This window comes from Podarcis tiliguerta, assembly GCF_965153285.1.
Source record: "Podarcis tiliguerta genome assembly, chromosome: 5".
Classification (NCBI taxonomy): domain Eukaryota; kingdom Metazoa; phylum Chordata; class Lepidosauria; order Squamata; family Lacertidae; genus Podarcis; species Podarcis tiliguerta.
In genome coordinates this window covers 45,203,314-45,217,975 of record NC_139538.1, presented here as the reverse complement: position 1 = coordinate 45,217,975, position 14,662 = coordinate 45,203,314, and the positions used below count along the sequence as shown (strand labels likewise).

General features: G+C 40.7%; 1 protein-coding gene across 1 annotated transcript in view; it reads right to left on the bottom strand.

Moving 5' to 3' along the window:
* SORCS3 (sortilin related VPS10 domain containing receptor 3) overlaps positions 1–14,662 on the bottom strand; it is a 405,333-nt gene that overhangs the window by 117,520 nt on the left and 273,151 nt on the right. Inside the window, exon 6 of the mRNA XM_083441626.1 lies at positions 4,751–4,815. Within this exon, the coding sequence (XP_083297752.1) occupies positions 4,751–4,815 (65 nt within the window). The remainder of the gene's footprint in view (positions 1–4,750; positions 4,816–14,662) is intronic.

Below are 14,662 nucleotides of genomic sequence, written 5' to 3'. Positions count from 1 at the left end.
CCTCCCTCCCTCAAACAGCCTGTTGGATTGTATGTCAGTATATTCAGTTTCCTGGAGAAAAGCCATTCCACACAGTTCTCATTTATGAATTCTTGGCCATAAACTGCAGATTAAGTCATCCCCTTGCTGCAGTTGCCTGAAGTTAAAATTTTAACAGCTTAGTCTTCTGAGTTTATAAAGTCCCAATTGAGGATTGCACCTTACATTTGGGGAACACGTGAGTTTTGAAGCAGGATCCTTCACCTCAGGACCACTGGCCAAGGCAAGTTTTCAGGCAAGTGAGAAAATGCACAGAATCAAAGGTGCTAACAAGATCATTCTAACCTTTTTAACCCTTTTGGTTGCTCTTGAACTTGAGTAGGGGGTGCTACTCTTTCCTATACAGCATGTAAGGTTGAAGCAAGGATAATCTAGTAGCTGTGTGTCCTGTTGGGGGTTGCACAATGCAATCATTGATTCAAAGGCCACATGGGATGTAAACACACATTTTTGTGATGGGGAAATAAACTCCTCGTGGTACTTTTTGAAGCCATATTCATGTTGCTATAATTCCACTAGGTAAACGCACTGTGGGAATGGGAGAAAGCAACGTGTTGCCTATTGCCTACAGCTTGTTCCTTCAGCACCAAGCTGTGAGACTTCTCTCTCCACCCCATGAACAAGCAAAGGCAGCAGGGCAGCAACCACTGAACAAAACACACAAGATCCTTTTCTCGTGCAAAGTGAAAGGAGCTTTGAACGTCTTCCTTCCCACGTACAGGCTCTCCCCCTACAAACACCCCCCCCCCTTTTATCTAGACTAGGAAAATGATGCCAAGTCGCAGCAGATCTTGCCAGGCTACAGTGCATACACAGCCTTGGAACCACATACCCTCCTCCTTGAGTTCCATGAAGGAAGAAAGGAGAAATATGAATGTAAGAAATTAAGACAAAAATCAGTTGCCCAGCTGATCTCCCCACACCCCAAACTAGGCTGTAAATGGATAATGCATTTTTAGTTATTATGATGCCAAGTGTGTGTGTTTTTTCCTGTGAGTGATGTTCCCATCTTTAAAACATCTAGTCCAGCCATCCCCGACCTAGTGCCCTTCTGATTTATCCCACACTAAGGGGTTAGTAGCCAATGCCAGAGTATAGGTGTTATCAGTGGTTGTTGGCTGCAAGAATGACAAATGCAGGCTGAGCAAGCACATAATTATCCTATTTTCAGTCTAAATTACAAGCACGGGAATAATTCCCAGGCTAGAAAACTCACTCCTCTGATTTCACTGAGGCATTACAAGCTGGGGGAAATTCTTTTTCCAGCCTATTGTGTTGAACCGAAGAGGCATCACACTATACACATCTGTTCTTAAAAAGTTATCCTTTTGAGGTGAAAAGCTGGAGGCAGAGTTCAATTGTCAAACTTTAATTTGAGTTGGGTCTGAACAGGCTATCAGCCCAGGAATCATCATTTAATGCCACAACTCAGGCCATCTTCCTAACATGCAAGAATCTGAAGGAGGTGTGTGTGGGGGTGTTGTAAGCATAGTGTTTCTCCACATAAACAGAAAAAATATTGCTCCAAATTATTCATATGAATTCAAATTCAAAGTACCTTTCAAGAAACATGCTTAAAGGCAACCATTTCAATTTTATGCTTTGCATGAAAATATACAAAGCTTCTGCTAGGGATCTTGACGGACAAAAGGAATTCATTAACTGCATATTATCTGTTCAAGTATTTGGCTCCTTATTTTTGATGAAACAAAACTGATCCAGCTAGTCATCTGAAATTGAAACTTCTTATTTAAGAAATGTCTGCCTCCATAGTATCACACACCAGTTCAAGGAAACTTGCAGTTGTTTCTAAAACATTTGACAATCAGCTATTGGGTGGGGAGAGAAGAATATACTCCACAACAGGGAGATCACAAGGTTGTTTACTAGCAATACTGTGTGTCATGTGCATCAAAAATTCCTTCAACCTGGGATGCTGCCCTTGCAGTGTTGTAATTGAAAGGATGGGAAGCTCTGCACACTCTAGGAAGATCTCACAAACACTGTAGCCCAAGGGGCTGAGGCTTACAAGAGTGTGTGTAGAGAAGTATTTGGACCCTGCGTTCCTAATCATTTCTCAGGAGAACAGCAGTGTTTGAATACAGAATTGAACTAGGAGGAAATGAGTGGAGGTGAGGGGAATTATGAGTGTGCCAAGCATAATATGAAATTGTTTTATAGGTGTTTTTAATTGTTAAATTGTTTTGAAATGTTTCCTAGGAATCTATTAATAAATGGAATGGAATCAATTGATCAGTCAATCTGAATTGAGAGGGGATGAAGATTTGCAAACCCTAACTGCACCAGAAGTCTCATTTAGTTATCCAGCTATGTCAGTTGTCCATTTTCAACAGTTGCCCTCCTATAGCCATAAAGCCTAAACTACAAGAAGAAAGCAAGAATTCAGGCATTCATTGTAACAGGTGGGATGGCATTCTGGTGTGAGCTTTGTAAATCTCTAAACCCTGGCAGAACGAACTTTCAAAGAGAGTCATATGTATGGAGGAAAAAGTCATTATGGAAGCGTAAAGATAAAATCAGAGGTTCTCACAGATTTGATCAGTTAGAGGCCTCACACTGTTTAGGGAAAAATTTAGCACAAGCTTCACTGACATTTAGAAGTAAATGCAATTTTATGTTTTGGGTTTGCATTTTTAATGTTTATGTGCCATTAAAAATGAAAATTACATTTCAGGATGTTGAACAAAGCATCTTTCTGAGGTGTTTTGTGGAGGGAGTTCTCCATATGGAGAATCATTTTCACAGATGCAACTGTAGTTCTTCTGCCCATTACAATACTCCAGACACAACAGATCTAACTCATGGATTTTTTAAACAATGATAGTACTGAAGTATTGAGAATAATTCAAACTGATTTAACATGTTTAAACCAGACCACGCTTTCAATTACAATATTGGGATAAATAACCACTTTTATGGGTGAGTGCTTTTTCTTCCTGCTGACTGAAAAAATCAAAGCCAGTTGATCAATAACAGAGAAAACCCCTAAAGTCCTTGAGAATACAAGGATTTTCCCAAAGCATGAAATGGCAAATACCACTTCCTAGGCTAATTACACATGACACTATTTCCTCTTGAGATGGTGAACAGGCTGGTGCTCACCCCAAACATGAATTTGGTCTTATGAGCAACCAAAAGGCTGGAAAGGATAATACTGGCCTCATTTTTCACTGACTATCATGGTGGTTGTGACTCAGCTCCTATGCTGCTGTGCAGAAAAAAACTTGGCAACTAACATTGTGCTTTACTTGCTGCTGGACTTTAACAGAGCCCTCTGCCACCTGCAATTCCACAAAATGAGCCTTTTGTGGGGGTTGCCTTGGGTGAGGATGATGGGGTAGGTGGTGGAGGAAAGCAGGTTGTGTGAGCAGAATCCAGGAGGACGGTCTCCTCTTTACAGACTGTGCTTTCTTGAGTCATGCACACAAGAATTCAATTGGGGCACTTGCAGGGTCAACGCCCTCCCCTATGTGGAATTTATGTCCAATCCTTCATTTCTTCAGAACCACGTGGAATGAAAAAGTCTGTGCAATCGCAAGAATCCCCATTGTTATGTAACTGAAACCTTGCAGGGGTGAGTTCAGAATGGGGAGAGAGAGAGAGAGAGAGAGAGAGAGAGAGAGAGAGAGAGGAGAGAAAGAGTTCAGTGTCTCCAGGTTCTCCTCAGTTCTCAAATTCTCCTCCTGAAGCTGCTTTGCTAAAAATAAAAATATCACCAAGGAACCAATAAGTGTGTTCCAATGGCTTGTGTTGTTGCCATACAAGACGAGAAGCAAATAAGGCTCAAAAAGATGGATGGCCAAAACAATACAGAAATCAGTAGTTTCTAGAAATGCCATATTGAAAGGAGCAAGTATTGGTACTCCAGCTATAACTGTATCAGTAGTATAGCCTGGTGGCATATTCTGAAAATGAAGGAAGATGGTACAGGTAACAGCAGGGAAGGAGGAAGATGGTACAGGTAACAGCAGGGAAGGAGGAGACCGGCTCCCAGGCCCAGGAATACAGATATAGATAGATAGATAGATAGATAGATAGATAGATAGATAGATAGATAGATAGACATAGACATAGACATAGACATAGACATAGACATAGACATAGACATAGACATAGACATAGATAGACATAGACATAGACATAGATAGACATAGATAGAGGCAACCCCCGATTTGCATGTGGGTTACGTTTGGGGTCATTGCATGCTTGTGTGAAATAGTGTGGAATTGCAACACCCATTCTGTCCCCGCCCTATCCCTGCCCCACACCGTCCCACCCCCATTCCACCCTTATAGTGACATCTTTTGTGAAGTTTCCAGGTCACTTCCAGGTTCAATGTGCGATCACACACATATTGGTCACGCCTAAAATAGGGGTAGCCTATAGATTGTTGGCAGGGAGCTTTATTGGCCATATGTGCATTCTCAATCTCCCAAGCACAAGTTTTCAGTCCTGGCCAAAGAGTTTTACTCTTGCTTTCTTTCTGAGTTTAGCTGTTGTTTTTCTCCAGTAATGAAACTTGTACTCTTGGTTCCCCTTGGAGTTTAAGGATAGAAACACTCAGCAAATTGAGCCTGGCGACCCACATCTTCCCTATCAATTAGAATGCAAATCAAGAACCCAATACAACCCAAATGAAAATGCAGTTTCTCCCTCTCTGACTTTATAGACTCGGCGCAGAGACACTCACGTCCATCTGTCGTGCGAGCCTCCATGTGTACAAGGTCAGGCTCCTTGTCCAAACCCGTGACGGACCTGGGAGAGAAGAAGAAGAAGAGAAACAAATCAATCTGAAAGGCAGAATGCTGTAATAGCAAGCAGAGGTCAAGGCAGATAGGAAATGAAGAGGAGAAAAGCAGCTGGCTTCTTCCCATTTGAAACGAGCCACCCTGAGACTTGAATGGATTTAGTGCATGAAACAGCCTCATGAAAGGCAAGGTCCTTGGATTTAATACATAGCCTAGTTCAAAAAGCACAAAGAACAATAATGTCAGAGGCTTTAGATTTAATACCATTTCATCCACCTGTGAGAGGGTCTTACCTAGAACCTGGCATGGGTTTGGCTACTGCTTACTCATTAAGAATACACATTCTTTGTTTCTATAAAGCCAATTATTAGATTAGCACAGGCCCTCCAGAGCTGCTTCTAGCTGTCACAAACAAGTGGGCAAATGTATCATAGGCAAATATGAATGTGTGTGTTTGGGGAAGGGCACATTATTTACATGCAGTGGAAGTGAACAAGCTGCGTCTTTCAGCAAACCTCCTTCACTATTGCTGAACTATTTATTGCAGGGCTAACCCTACCATTAGGCAAAGTGGGACAATTGCCTTAGGCAGCAAATGCTGGAGAGTGGGGAGCAGTGGTGATTTGTTGAAGGATAGCCTTCCCTTCACTCGCTAAGTTAGCCTGCTGCCTTCAGGTACAGTCTTCTCCCATCATCAATTTTGAAGTAAGATTCGGGTGCCAGCACAATTAGCTTCTGTACGTGGAAAAAGGGGAACACCATGTTCTTTGTCTCAAATGGTAAAACACCTTGGGTCATTCCTGATCCATTGAAGAATGGTAATAAGGCAGAATGTTCTTCTAATTGAATTTGCAGCCACCCTGTACTCTTTGACATATAACTCATTGTTCCCACAAAATGCTCCACTTCTGGCCATTATAGATGTGTGAAATTGGCCTTATTAGTTGTGCATCAATTTGGAGCTGGCTTTAGAAAAAAAATATTTAATGATACTTATAATGACACAAAAAGGAGAAGTAATGCAAACACTTCATCTAATTATGCCAGAGGGCAATGTTTGTCGGTGGGCATGGGAGTTATTTCCCCTGTATTGTTTTGTGCTCTTTGGCATGCTTCATTTTGTACTAAAACATCAGTATTACTTTTGGTGGGGGTGGGGCATATGCCCGTCTGTGTGCATTTAAGATCATGAAACTTGGGACCATTTTAATCATACAATGAGAAAATGAGTTACATTCTACTCCAATGTGCAGCATTCGGGATTTTACAGCTGGCTAAAAGCATTGTCTGAAGTTTCTCAAAAGGGTTTTTCACATCTATATCAACACACCCACAAGCTGGGCTCCTTTTCCAGCCCTTTTCAGGCTTTGCCCAAAAGAAGCTCAGGTGAAGGAACCCAGAGGTGGGCAGCTTGAATTGTGGTGCTCCATTTCATGCAGGTGGCGGCTTTGACAGCCCAGCAGCAGGAGCCCAGCTAACATCCTTCCCAGTTAAAACGTTTCTTTTTAATTTGGCTTCTGAGCACTCCTAGATATTTTGGCTGCTGCATTAGTTGCTATTGCTTCATGTTGTCGGTTATTTTTTTATCTGTTTTCATTATGCAACACTCTGGTCTTATGTAGGAAGTGTGGGGTACAAATTATTTTACACAAAATAAGTTCATTCTTTAACCCAAACCTTCACATTTCACAAGTAAAATCAAGGACACGTCAAGGTTCCCCCTTTACATGTATATCCCTGCCCCTCTCTTCTTTTTAGGAATCAAAGTCAGTTTACCTGTGGTTTCCAGAGCATCTCCCAACTAGGCATTGCCCAGTCCCAGACTATGTACACAACATGCCTTTAAAGTACAGTGGTACCTCGGGTTAAGAACTTAATTCATTCTGGAGGTGCATTCTTAACCTGAAACTGTTCTTAACCTGAGGTACCACTTTAGCTAATGGGGCCTCTGGCTGCCGCCGCGCCACCGCCACACAATTTCTGTTCTCATCCTGAAGCAAAGTTCTTAACCCAAGGTACTATTTCTGGGTTAGTGGAGTCTGTAACCTGAAGCATCTGTAAACTGAAGCATCTGTAACTCGAGGTACCAATGTAAAGTTAACACACATTCTTTGAAACCTTGTGGCGAATTGTAGCTCTGTAAGGGACGCGGGTGGCGCTGTGGTCTAAACCACTGAGCCTCTTGGGCTTGCCAGTCAGAAGGTTAGCGGTTCAAATCCCCATGACAGGGTGAGCTCCCGTTGCTCGGTCTCAGCTCCTGCCAACCTAGCAGTTCAAAAGCATGCCCCAAAAAGTGCAAGTAGATAAATAGGTACCGCTCTGGCAGGAAGGTAAACGGCATTTCCATGCGCTGCTCTGGTTTCGCCAGAAGCGGCTTAGTCATGCTGGCCACATGACCCAGAAAAACTGTCTTAGGACAAACGCCGGCTCCCTCAGCCAGTAAAGCGAGATGGGCGTCGCAACCTCAGAATCGTTCGCGACTGGACGTAACTGTCAGGGGTCCTTTACCTTTTTACCTTTTTAAGGGTAAAGTACAGTTTCCAAGGGGGGGTTGTTTTGATTTTTTGCGAGGGGTGCCTTAATTGTGTTATAAATGTGTGGTCTGGATGCAGACCCAAGCCTGCTTAGCAGCAGCAAAGTAAAATATCCCTGTGCCTTCAGACCACTTGCATAAATGGCTATTTCTTGAAAACCTTCCTAATTCCCAAACGGCACATTTCTGAAGAATCAGATATTTTCCACAGCACAAGGTGTGTTGTTTGTTTCTCCCTCTAGGCTCGTATTGTTTCCAATGGGCTCAATGTTTTCACATACTCTGCAAAAGCCTGACCTGCACAAGCTTTTTAATCAAACGTGTTTGCAAACCAACCTTAACAGTTTTCTTCATTTCTTTAAAATAAATAATGTATATGGCATCATGTAGCCTCTAAGGGTTTAAGTCTTTTAAAAAGTACATGTTTAACAGAAGTGTCCTCCTTGCACACAGACACACAGACATACACATTGCAGAACAGGTGTGAAGAGGGAGAGATTTAGCGGTAGACTTCCTGTAAAAGGAGGAGGGATGAGGATAGCCATTTTGTAACTGAGCTTTACTCACATCAGACAACATCTGTCATCTAGTGCTCACTTGTGTCCACACTGCTCACACATTATTGGATTTTTAAAAATAAAAAATGGCCTAATTATTTCAAATTTATCTACCAAAAATATGTATGCCATGCATATAATGCATATACAAGAGTCAAGCTGCTATATTTCTGCAGGATAATTGTATATTAGTAATACTTATTTTATACAGTGATGTGCATTGCTGCATGTCTCTCTTTATGAGCTGGCTACTTTAGGAACCAGGAATATATACACTTATAATATGCATATGGTAGTTTACATATAATAATGAATATAATATGGAAGAATTGGTTGCCCATTTAGTGGAACCGAGGGAAGGTGGAATAACTTGCTTCTCATTAAGATTAAAAAGCAAGATGGGAATTAGAAAAACAAAAAACAGCTGTGCAGATGAACTCAATGTCAGGTTTTTCAGGAAATTCCAACCCAGGGGACATCCTCTCTTTGGAATCTCCCCAGAGAACTCAACATGTCAGCTCTCCTTATCTGTAGAAAGATGAGGAGACGAGCACTACTGATGTCACTAAACCTCAAATGTGCTGGATCTGGAATAGGAATCTGCCTAGCTCATAGTGCTTTAATATACTTGTAACAGGTGGCTAGGGATAGAAGGATCTGTCAATTTTCATTCTCTGAGTTTCTCATTTTTCAATCCTGTATTCACTTCCCCACATTTCCGAAGCAATTTTCATTTTTTAAAAAAATCCTCATGAAAACTCAGGATTTTTGTGTGATATTTTCCTAATAAACACGTTCCTTTTGAATGCACATTTGGCTAATGTGCACATTTCCGCAAGCAATTTCCCACTAACATGTTTTTGTCCTAATAAATTCATTTCTGTAAACATTGTTTGGAGAGCTGCATTGAAAAATTTAGATAAGTGCAAATTTCAAAGGATGTCTGTGTTTCAGTTGTCATTTCGTTTTGGAAAGTATGAATTTGATTTGGCTTTAAATGTGGACTGAGTCTAATTTCTCCCCCATCTACTGGTGACAACCAAAAGAATCAAACGGGGGAAGTTCAGCCATTACCAGCCCCCACTAGGGTCTACAAAGTTGAGAAGGAGAAAGAGGGAATAGAGAGCAAGAGAACTAATTTGGAGGAGACACTACATCAGATTCCCACCCCAAATACACTAAAAACAGAATTGAATTGCTGCAGCTAGCTTTAAAAGCAACAATTTCCCCTTTATTTTGAATGACAAATGGGTCATCTTTTTAAATATTTAATGGATTATAAAAAAGCTAGAAACTACTAGCCATGAAGATGTTAAATATTATGAGTACTGGAGAAGATGGTAGCAAATAAGTATGTTGTTTTTTCAGCAGGACACTATTTAGAGAAAGAGGCTGGCTGGTCAAGATGGATCATCCTGTGGCCAGTAAGATCTGACAACTTCTGGAGTAGGCAGTTTGAGATGGTCTAGTGCTAAGCAAAACTAGTTTTGCCAGTTGTTAAGGTATTTAAGGCAAAAAGCTGGAGTCAGCCTCTGGGTAAAACCACTAACAATGTCTTCTCCACAAGCTCCAGTGAAATGAATGCAAATAGGGCTCTTTCACTCCTGTTCCTGTTAGATAGAAGAATTTCCCAACGGGCTGCATTCTCTGGAGTAGGCATCTAAACTAATGGCAGAATAAAACTGCTCCCTTAAACAGCCATGCAGATCTGTCTGATGCAGCAGAGCTGGTTTGTGCAGGACAATTGAGCTCCACAAGCCAAAGCTAAGTATGTTTAAAGTCAACAAAGGACTTGCGTTACATGCTTACATCTTTCCCATTGACAGAAAAGGATACTTAAAAAGTGCTTTGCTTTGAAGTATGCCCCGTATGATGAGTTCAAGCACTAGCACAGCTGCCCAGGAAGATCCAAGTCATGTTAAAGCTCGAATGGAATAATTACTGGCAGGGTTTTTCAATTGAAATATATAGCATTCAGCAATTTTTCAGTGGAAATCGTGGATAAAAATGGTGAAACTCTGTAGTGTTAAGCGTTTTTTTTATTATGGTTTTGTGTGTGGATATTGTAGCCTCTATGCTGTGTGTTTCAAAAACTTCTTTTTTCAGTTTCTGAAGCATCTATACTGTCTTGTTCCTGTGATAGTCAATGCTTTGCTGCTATCAGGGTTCTCCCCCAAGTAGAAATGTTGCAGAATTCCAACAAAAACAGGAGCAGAACAAAAAATATTATGCTTTCATACCTTCCTTCCCACAGTCTCTCCACCTTAGTAAAATTACTTTGCTTCCCACCCCACTCCATTGTTCCTTGGTCCTCACACAACTCTTTAGCCAGTGTGGTGTACTGGTTAAGAGCGGTAGTCTCATAATCTGGAGAACCAGGTTCGTGTCTCTGCTCCTCCACCTGCAGCTGCTGGGTGACCTTGGGCCAGTCACACTTCTCTGAAGTCTCTCAGCCCCACTCACCTCACAGAGTGTTTGTTGTGGGGGAGGAAGGGAAAGGAGAATGTTAGCCACTTTGAGACTCCTTCGGGTAGTGCTAAAGCAGGATATCAAATCCAAACTCTTCTTCTTCTTCTTAGCCAAACATCCACCTAGGAAAGTTGTGCCCACAAGGGAACCAGCCTCCTCACACCTTAAGTAGCCCTCCCCTTACCAGGCACATCTTGCCCCTAAGGGGCTATAGGTGTGTAGCCACACACCCCACACACCCAAATGAAATACAGGATAAAAAGAGATAAGTAAAACAAAACAACAAAACAATAACCCCCTTCTAGTTGCTGTCGCTTGCTTCCATGTCTCTCTCTCTCGGATCGCTTGAGGGGAGCTGCCACATGGTCTCCTCAGTTCCTGCTGGGACCCTCCCTAGAGTCTTCCTCCTCAGACCAGGCACAGAGCACAGGGTGTTCCATGAAAACAACCTCTGGATGGCCAAATGTTCTCCACAACTGCCTTAAGGCCTTATCTTAGAATCCAAGCCATTTTTAAATTTACCAACTAAAACTACTAGTGTAGAAACAATGGTTGTACTCTCTCTCTCTCTCTCTCTCTCTCTGTGTGTGTGTATGTGTATATGTGTGTGTGTGTGTATACACACACACACACACACACACACACATATATATCTCCTGTGAGATTCAGACAACTGAAAATGTAAAGCATTATCTTTTGGAGCAGTCATTTGGAATATGCATTTTATGAAGAACTAGCCGATGAATTAATCTCCCCTACATCAAAGGACAGCCAAAGATGATAGCATAATTAAATTGGTCTCTACATTTTTTGCAGTTGGCAAAAGTACACAAACAGATTAAAATCTGAAGAAGACACCTATAGCATTGATATACCAGCTTACTGACTGAGGAGGTTAGTGGTGAATTAGAGAGAGAGAGAGAGAAATAATTATGTTATGTTCAGGCTTTGTTAATATTGCCTGAGTATTTTATCATATGTTCCAGCTGGCTGTTTCTTTAATATAAAAACTTCTGTTAAAGTACACTAGTTAATATAGTGGCTATCATGATCATTATTAAATTTATATACCAATTTATATACCAATATAGCACAGCTGGTTATAGGAAGCAGATGACTCTCTTGCTAGAACAGCTCTACTGCCTACTGATCTATTTCCAGGCACAATTCAAACTGCTGGTTATGGCCTGTATATCTGCATATCATTTTAATTCTATCAGTGTTTAATTGTATTTTAATCATAGATTTTTCTATGTTTTTAGTAATTTTTGTTTTTATCTGTAAGCTGCCTTAATTCCTGTCAATGAAAAGGATGGGGTATAAATAAACATATAATATTAATAATAATACCACTTGGGCTTCAGCTCTCAAGATTGGCACCATAGCCCCAATCTAGTAATTATCAGCACATGAAAAAAATACACGTAGTTTTTTGCAATAGGAAGACCTCATCCTACAGCTGGTCCCGACATGAGACAGAGGGAGACATCTGCCTAAGGTGGAAAATTAGGGTGAGAGGGTAGGGAACAAAACTATATGTGCTACATAACCTGCCCTGCATCCTCTAAGCTAGCCTATTGCCCTCGGGAGCAGTAGAAGATGCCGTACTGCTGCAAATGTTGAAGTTAGGTTCCACATCCTATCTTTTGTACAAGGGAGGGATGTGTGCAGGGGACCATCTGGTCCTTTGCCTCTGTCAGCAAAATGTTACTGACAGCTTTGCACATATACCCCAACTTCACATACAAAGCTTCAAACATTAAAATGAAACCTTATCTGCCTACAATCTGCACATAGAATTACAATAGACCTCTAGAATAGACCGATTAATAATAGTTATTATTATTATTATTATTATTATTATTATTATTATTAATACCCTGTCCATCTGGTTGGGTTTCCCCGGGCAGGTAGCCTGCGTACCAGATGGAGCTGATAAACAGCTGCCCTGGACACAGAATTGACCTGCACCTCCATGGACAGCTGTGAGTCCAGAATGACTCCCAGGCTGCACACCTGGTCCTTCAGGGGCACAGTCACCCCATTCAGGACCAGGGAGTCCTCCACACCTGCCCGCCTCCTGTCCTCCAAACCTGCCTTGAATTCTGTCTTGACAGGATTCAACCTCAATCTGTTAGCCGCCATCCATCCTCCAACCACCTCCAGACACTCACACAGATTGTCACCTATGGGACAGAAGTATGTGCTCAGTTGCCTGAAGTACCTACAAGAGGTACATGCTGAGAGCTGCTGTCATCCACACTCCATTTTTCTCTCCCCATAGGACCTTCCACATGGTGCACATGTGAAATTTCTATGCATGCACCTAAGATGGCAGCCTATTTCCTGTGCATTTACCAGAATTTTTTTTGGTATTCTGTTTGCATTGTTGCCCCTGGTTTGGGCCTTGACTCAGCATCTTACAACAACAGGTCAGCAAACTTTTAAATGGTGCATGGATTCTATTTGGTAGCATACGCATGTTAACTTCAGAGCTAAAATCAAGCATAATCTTCCTTACTGAGCAGCACAGTGCCATAAATGCAAAGACACTAGTGTAGAAAATTATTCAAATCTGAATTGGACTCTGTCACCATTAAATAATATGTTATCTGACTGAAAATGATTACGGTAACCCTTTTCTCAAAATATTTCTGAGAGCTTTTACCTAAACAATTGGCTTTCCTTCTTACCTGAGAAACTGGTGAATTGCACTGCTATAAATCAGTCCTTTTTCTTAAAAAATGTTTAAGGGTACTCTCATTTTCCTAAAAAGGTATTTAAATATACCTTCTTGAAGAAACCAGAGGCCTTTCTTCTAGGCATGGTTGGCCAATTGGTGCCAAGGAAGGATAGAACATTCTTTATGTACGCCACAACAGCAGCAAGAATACTCATTGCAAAGTATTGGAAGACACAAGATCTACCCACCCGGGAAGAATGGCAGATGAAGCTGATGGACTACATGGAAATGGCAGAAATGACTGGCAGAATCCGAGACCAGGGAGAAGAGTCGATGGAAGAAGATTGGAAAAAAAAATTGAAGTATATTTACAGAAATATTGCAAAATTAAGGAATGTTAGAGGAATACTGGAAAGAAACTATATGGTTTTAGCAGAAATGTTATAAAGAATTAAGCAAAAACTGATTGTTAATGGGCTAAAGTGGAAAATTTAAAGTTAGACTGTGTTAAGATAAATTATAGAACAAAAAATTGAGAAAGAGGGAAAGGATTTGCTGAATTAGCTAATTTGAACTAGAATACAAAAAAGGGAGGTGTGAGGAAATCGAGGAAATAAGTAAATGAAAGATAAAGATATGGAAATTGGATGTGTCTTTAAATGTTTTTGTTTTGTTTTTTCTTCTTTTGTTGTTTTGATGTATTGTTTTTTCTTTCTATTCTCGGTGTATTGTTTGTTAATTTTTTATTGCTTTTTTTTCTTCTTATATTTTTTTTCTGTAACTATAAAACTTCTAATAAATATTATTATTTTTTTTAAAAAAAAGGGTACTCTCATTTTCCTACTCATATTGAAATACTGCCCCTCGACGAGGCCAAACATAGATTCACAAAATGTTTAGGGGTATGCATCCCCCTGCGTCCCCCAGAAGAAAAAGCACTGGCTATAATAGTACAATTCCTGACAATATGAATACGTATCTTAAAAGTAAGGTGTACCAGTAAAGGTCTTGTTTAGTTGTAAAATAACATATTTCAATGGCAAGCTGCAATGCAATGCACCTTTCCTTACAAAATAAGCGCTAATAGACTGGCTGATTTAAATGGGTGATTTAAATTCAGGTTCTCTGTTTGGTGGTTTAAATCAGTTGAATCTGGAATAGATCAGGAGAGAAGTTCTATTTTTTTTGGGGGGGGGGGAGGACCACGCTGCTTCCTGGTACATTCTCAAATTCCTAAAATGATTTTTATTTGCATATATAAACTGGAACTGTTAGGACAAAGAAAGCCTAACATGCAATTGGCAGCCTGGCAATCAACCAGCAGATGATTTAGAATGCAGATCAGGCAAGCACAATACATTTGAAACATGTCAATCTTCTCCACTTGCGCTAATGCTTGTGATCTGGTTGTTTTCCTAATTTGCTTTGATGTAACTGACAGGTCTATTGATAACAAAAAAGGGGGGAAGAGACAATAGAGAAAGGCCCCCCAATTATGCTTCCTTTACTTTAATGTTACAGTTTAAAATAAAATATGCACAAAGGACCATCATTTAACCCCAAGTATATGTCTAAGAGGATTTAAGTAATTTATCAGTTCAAAGGCCCTTTG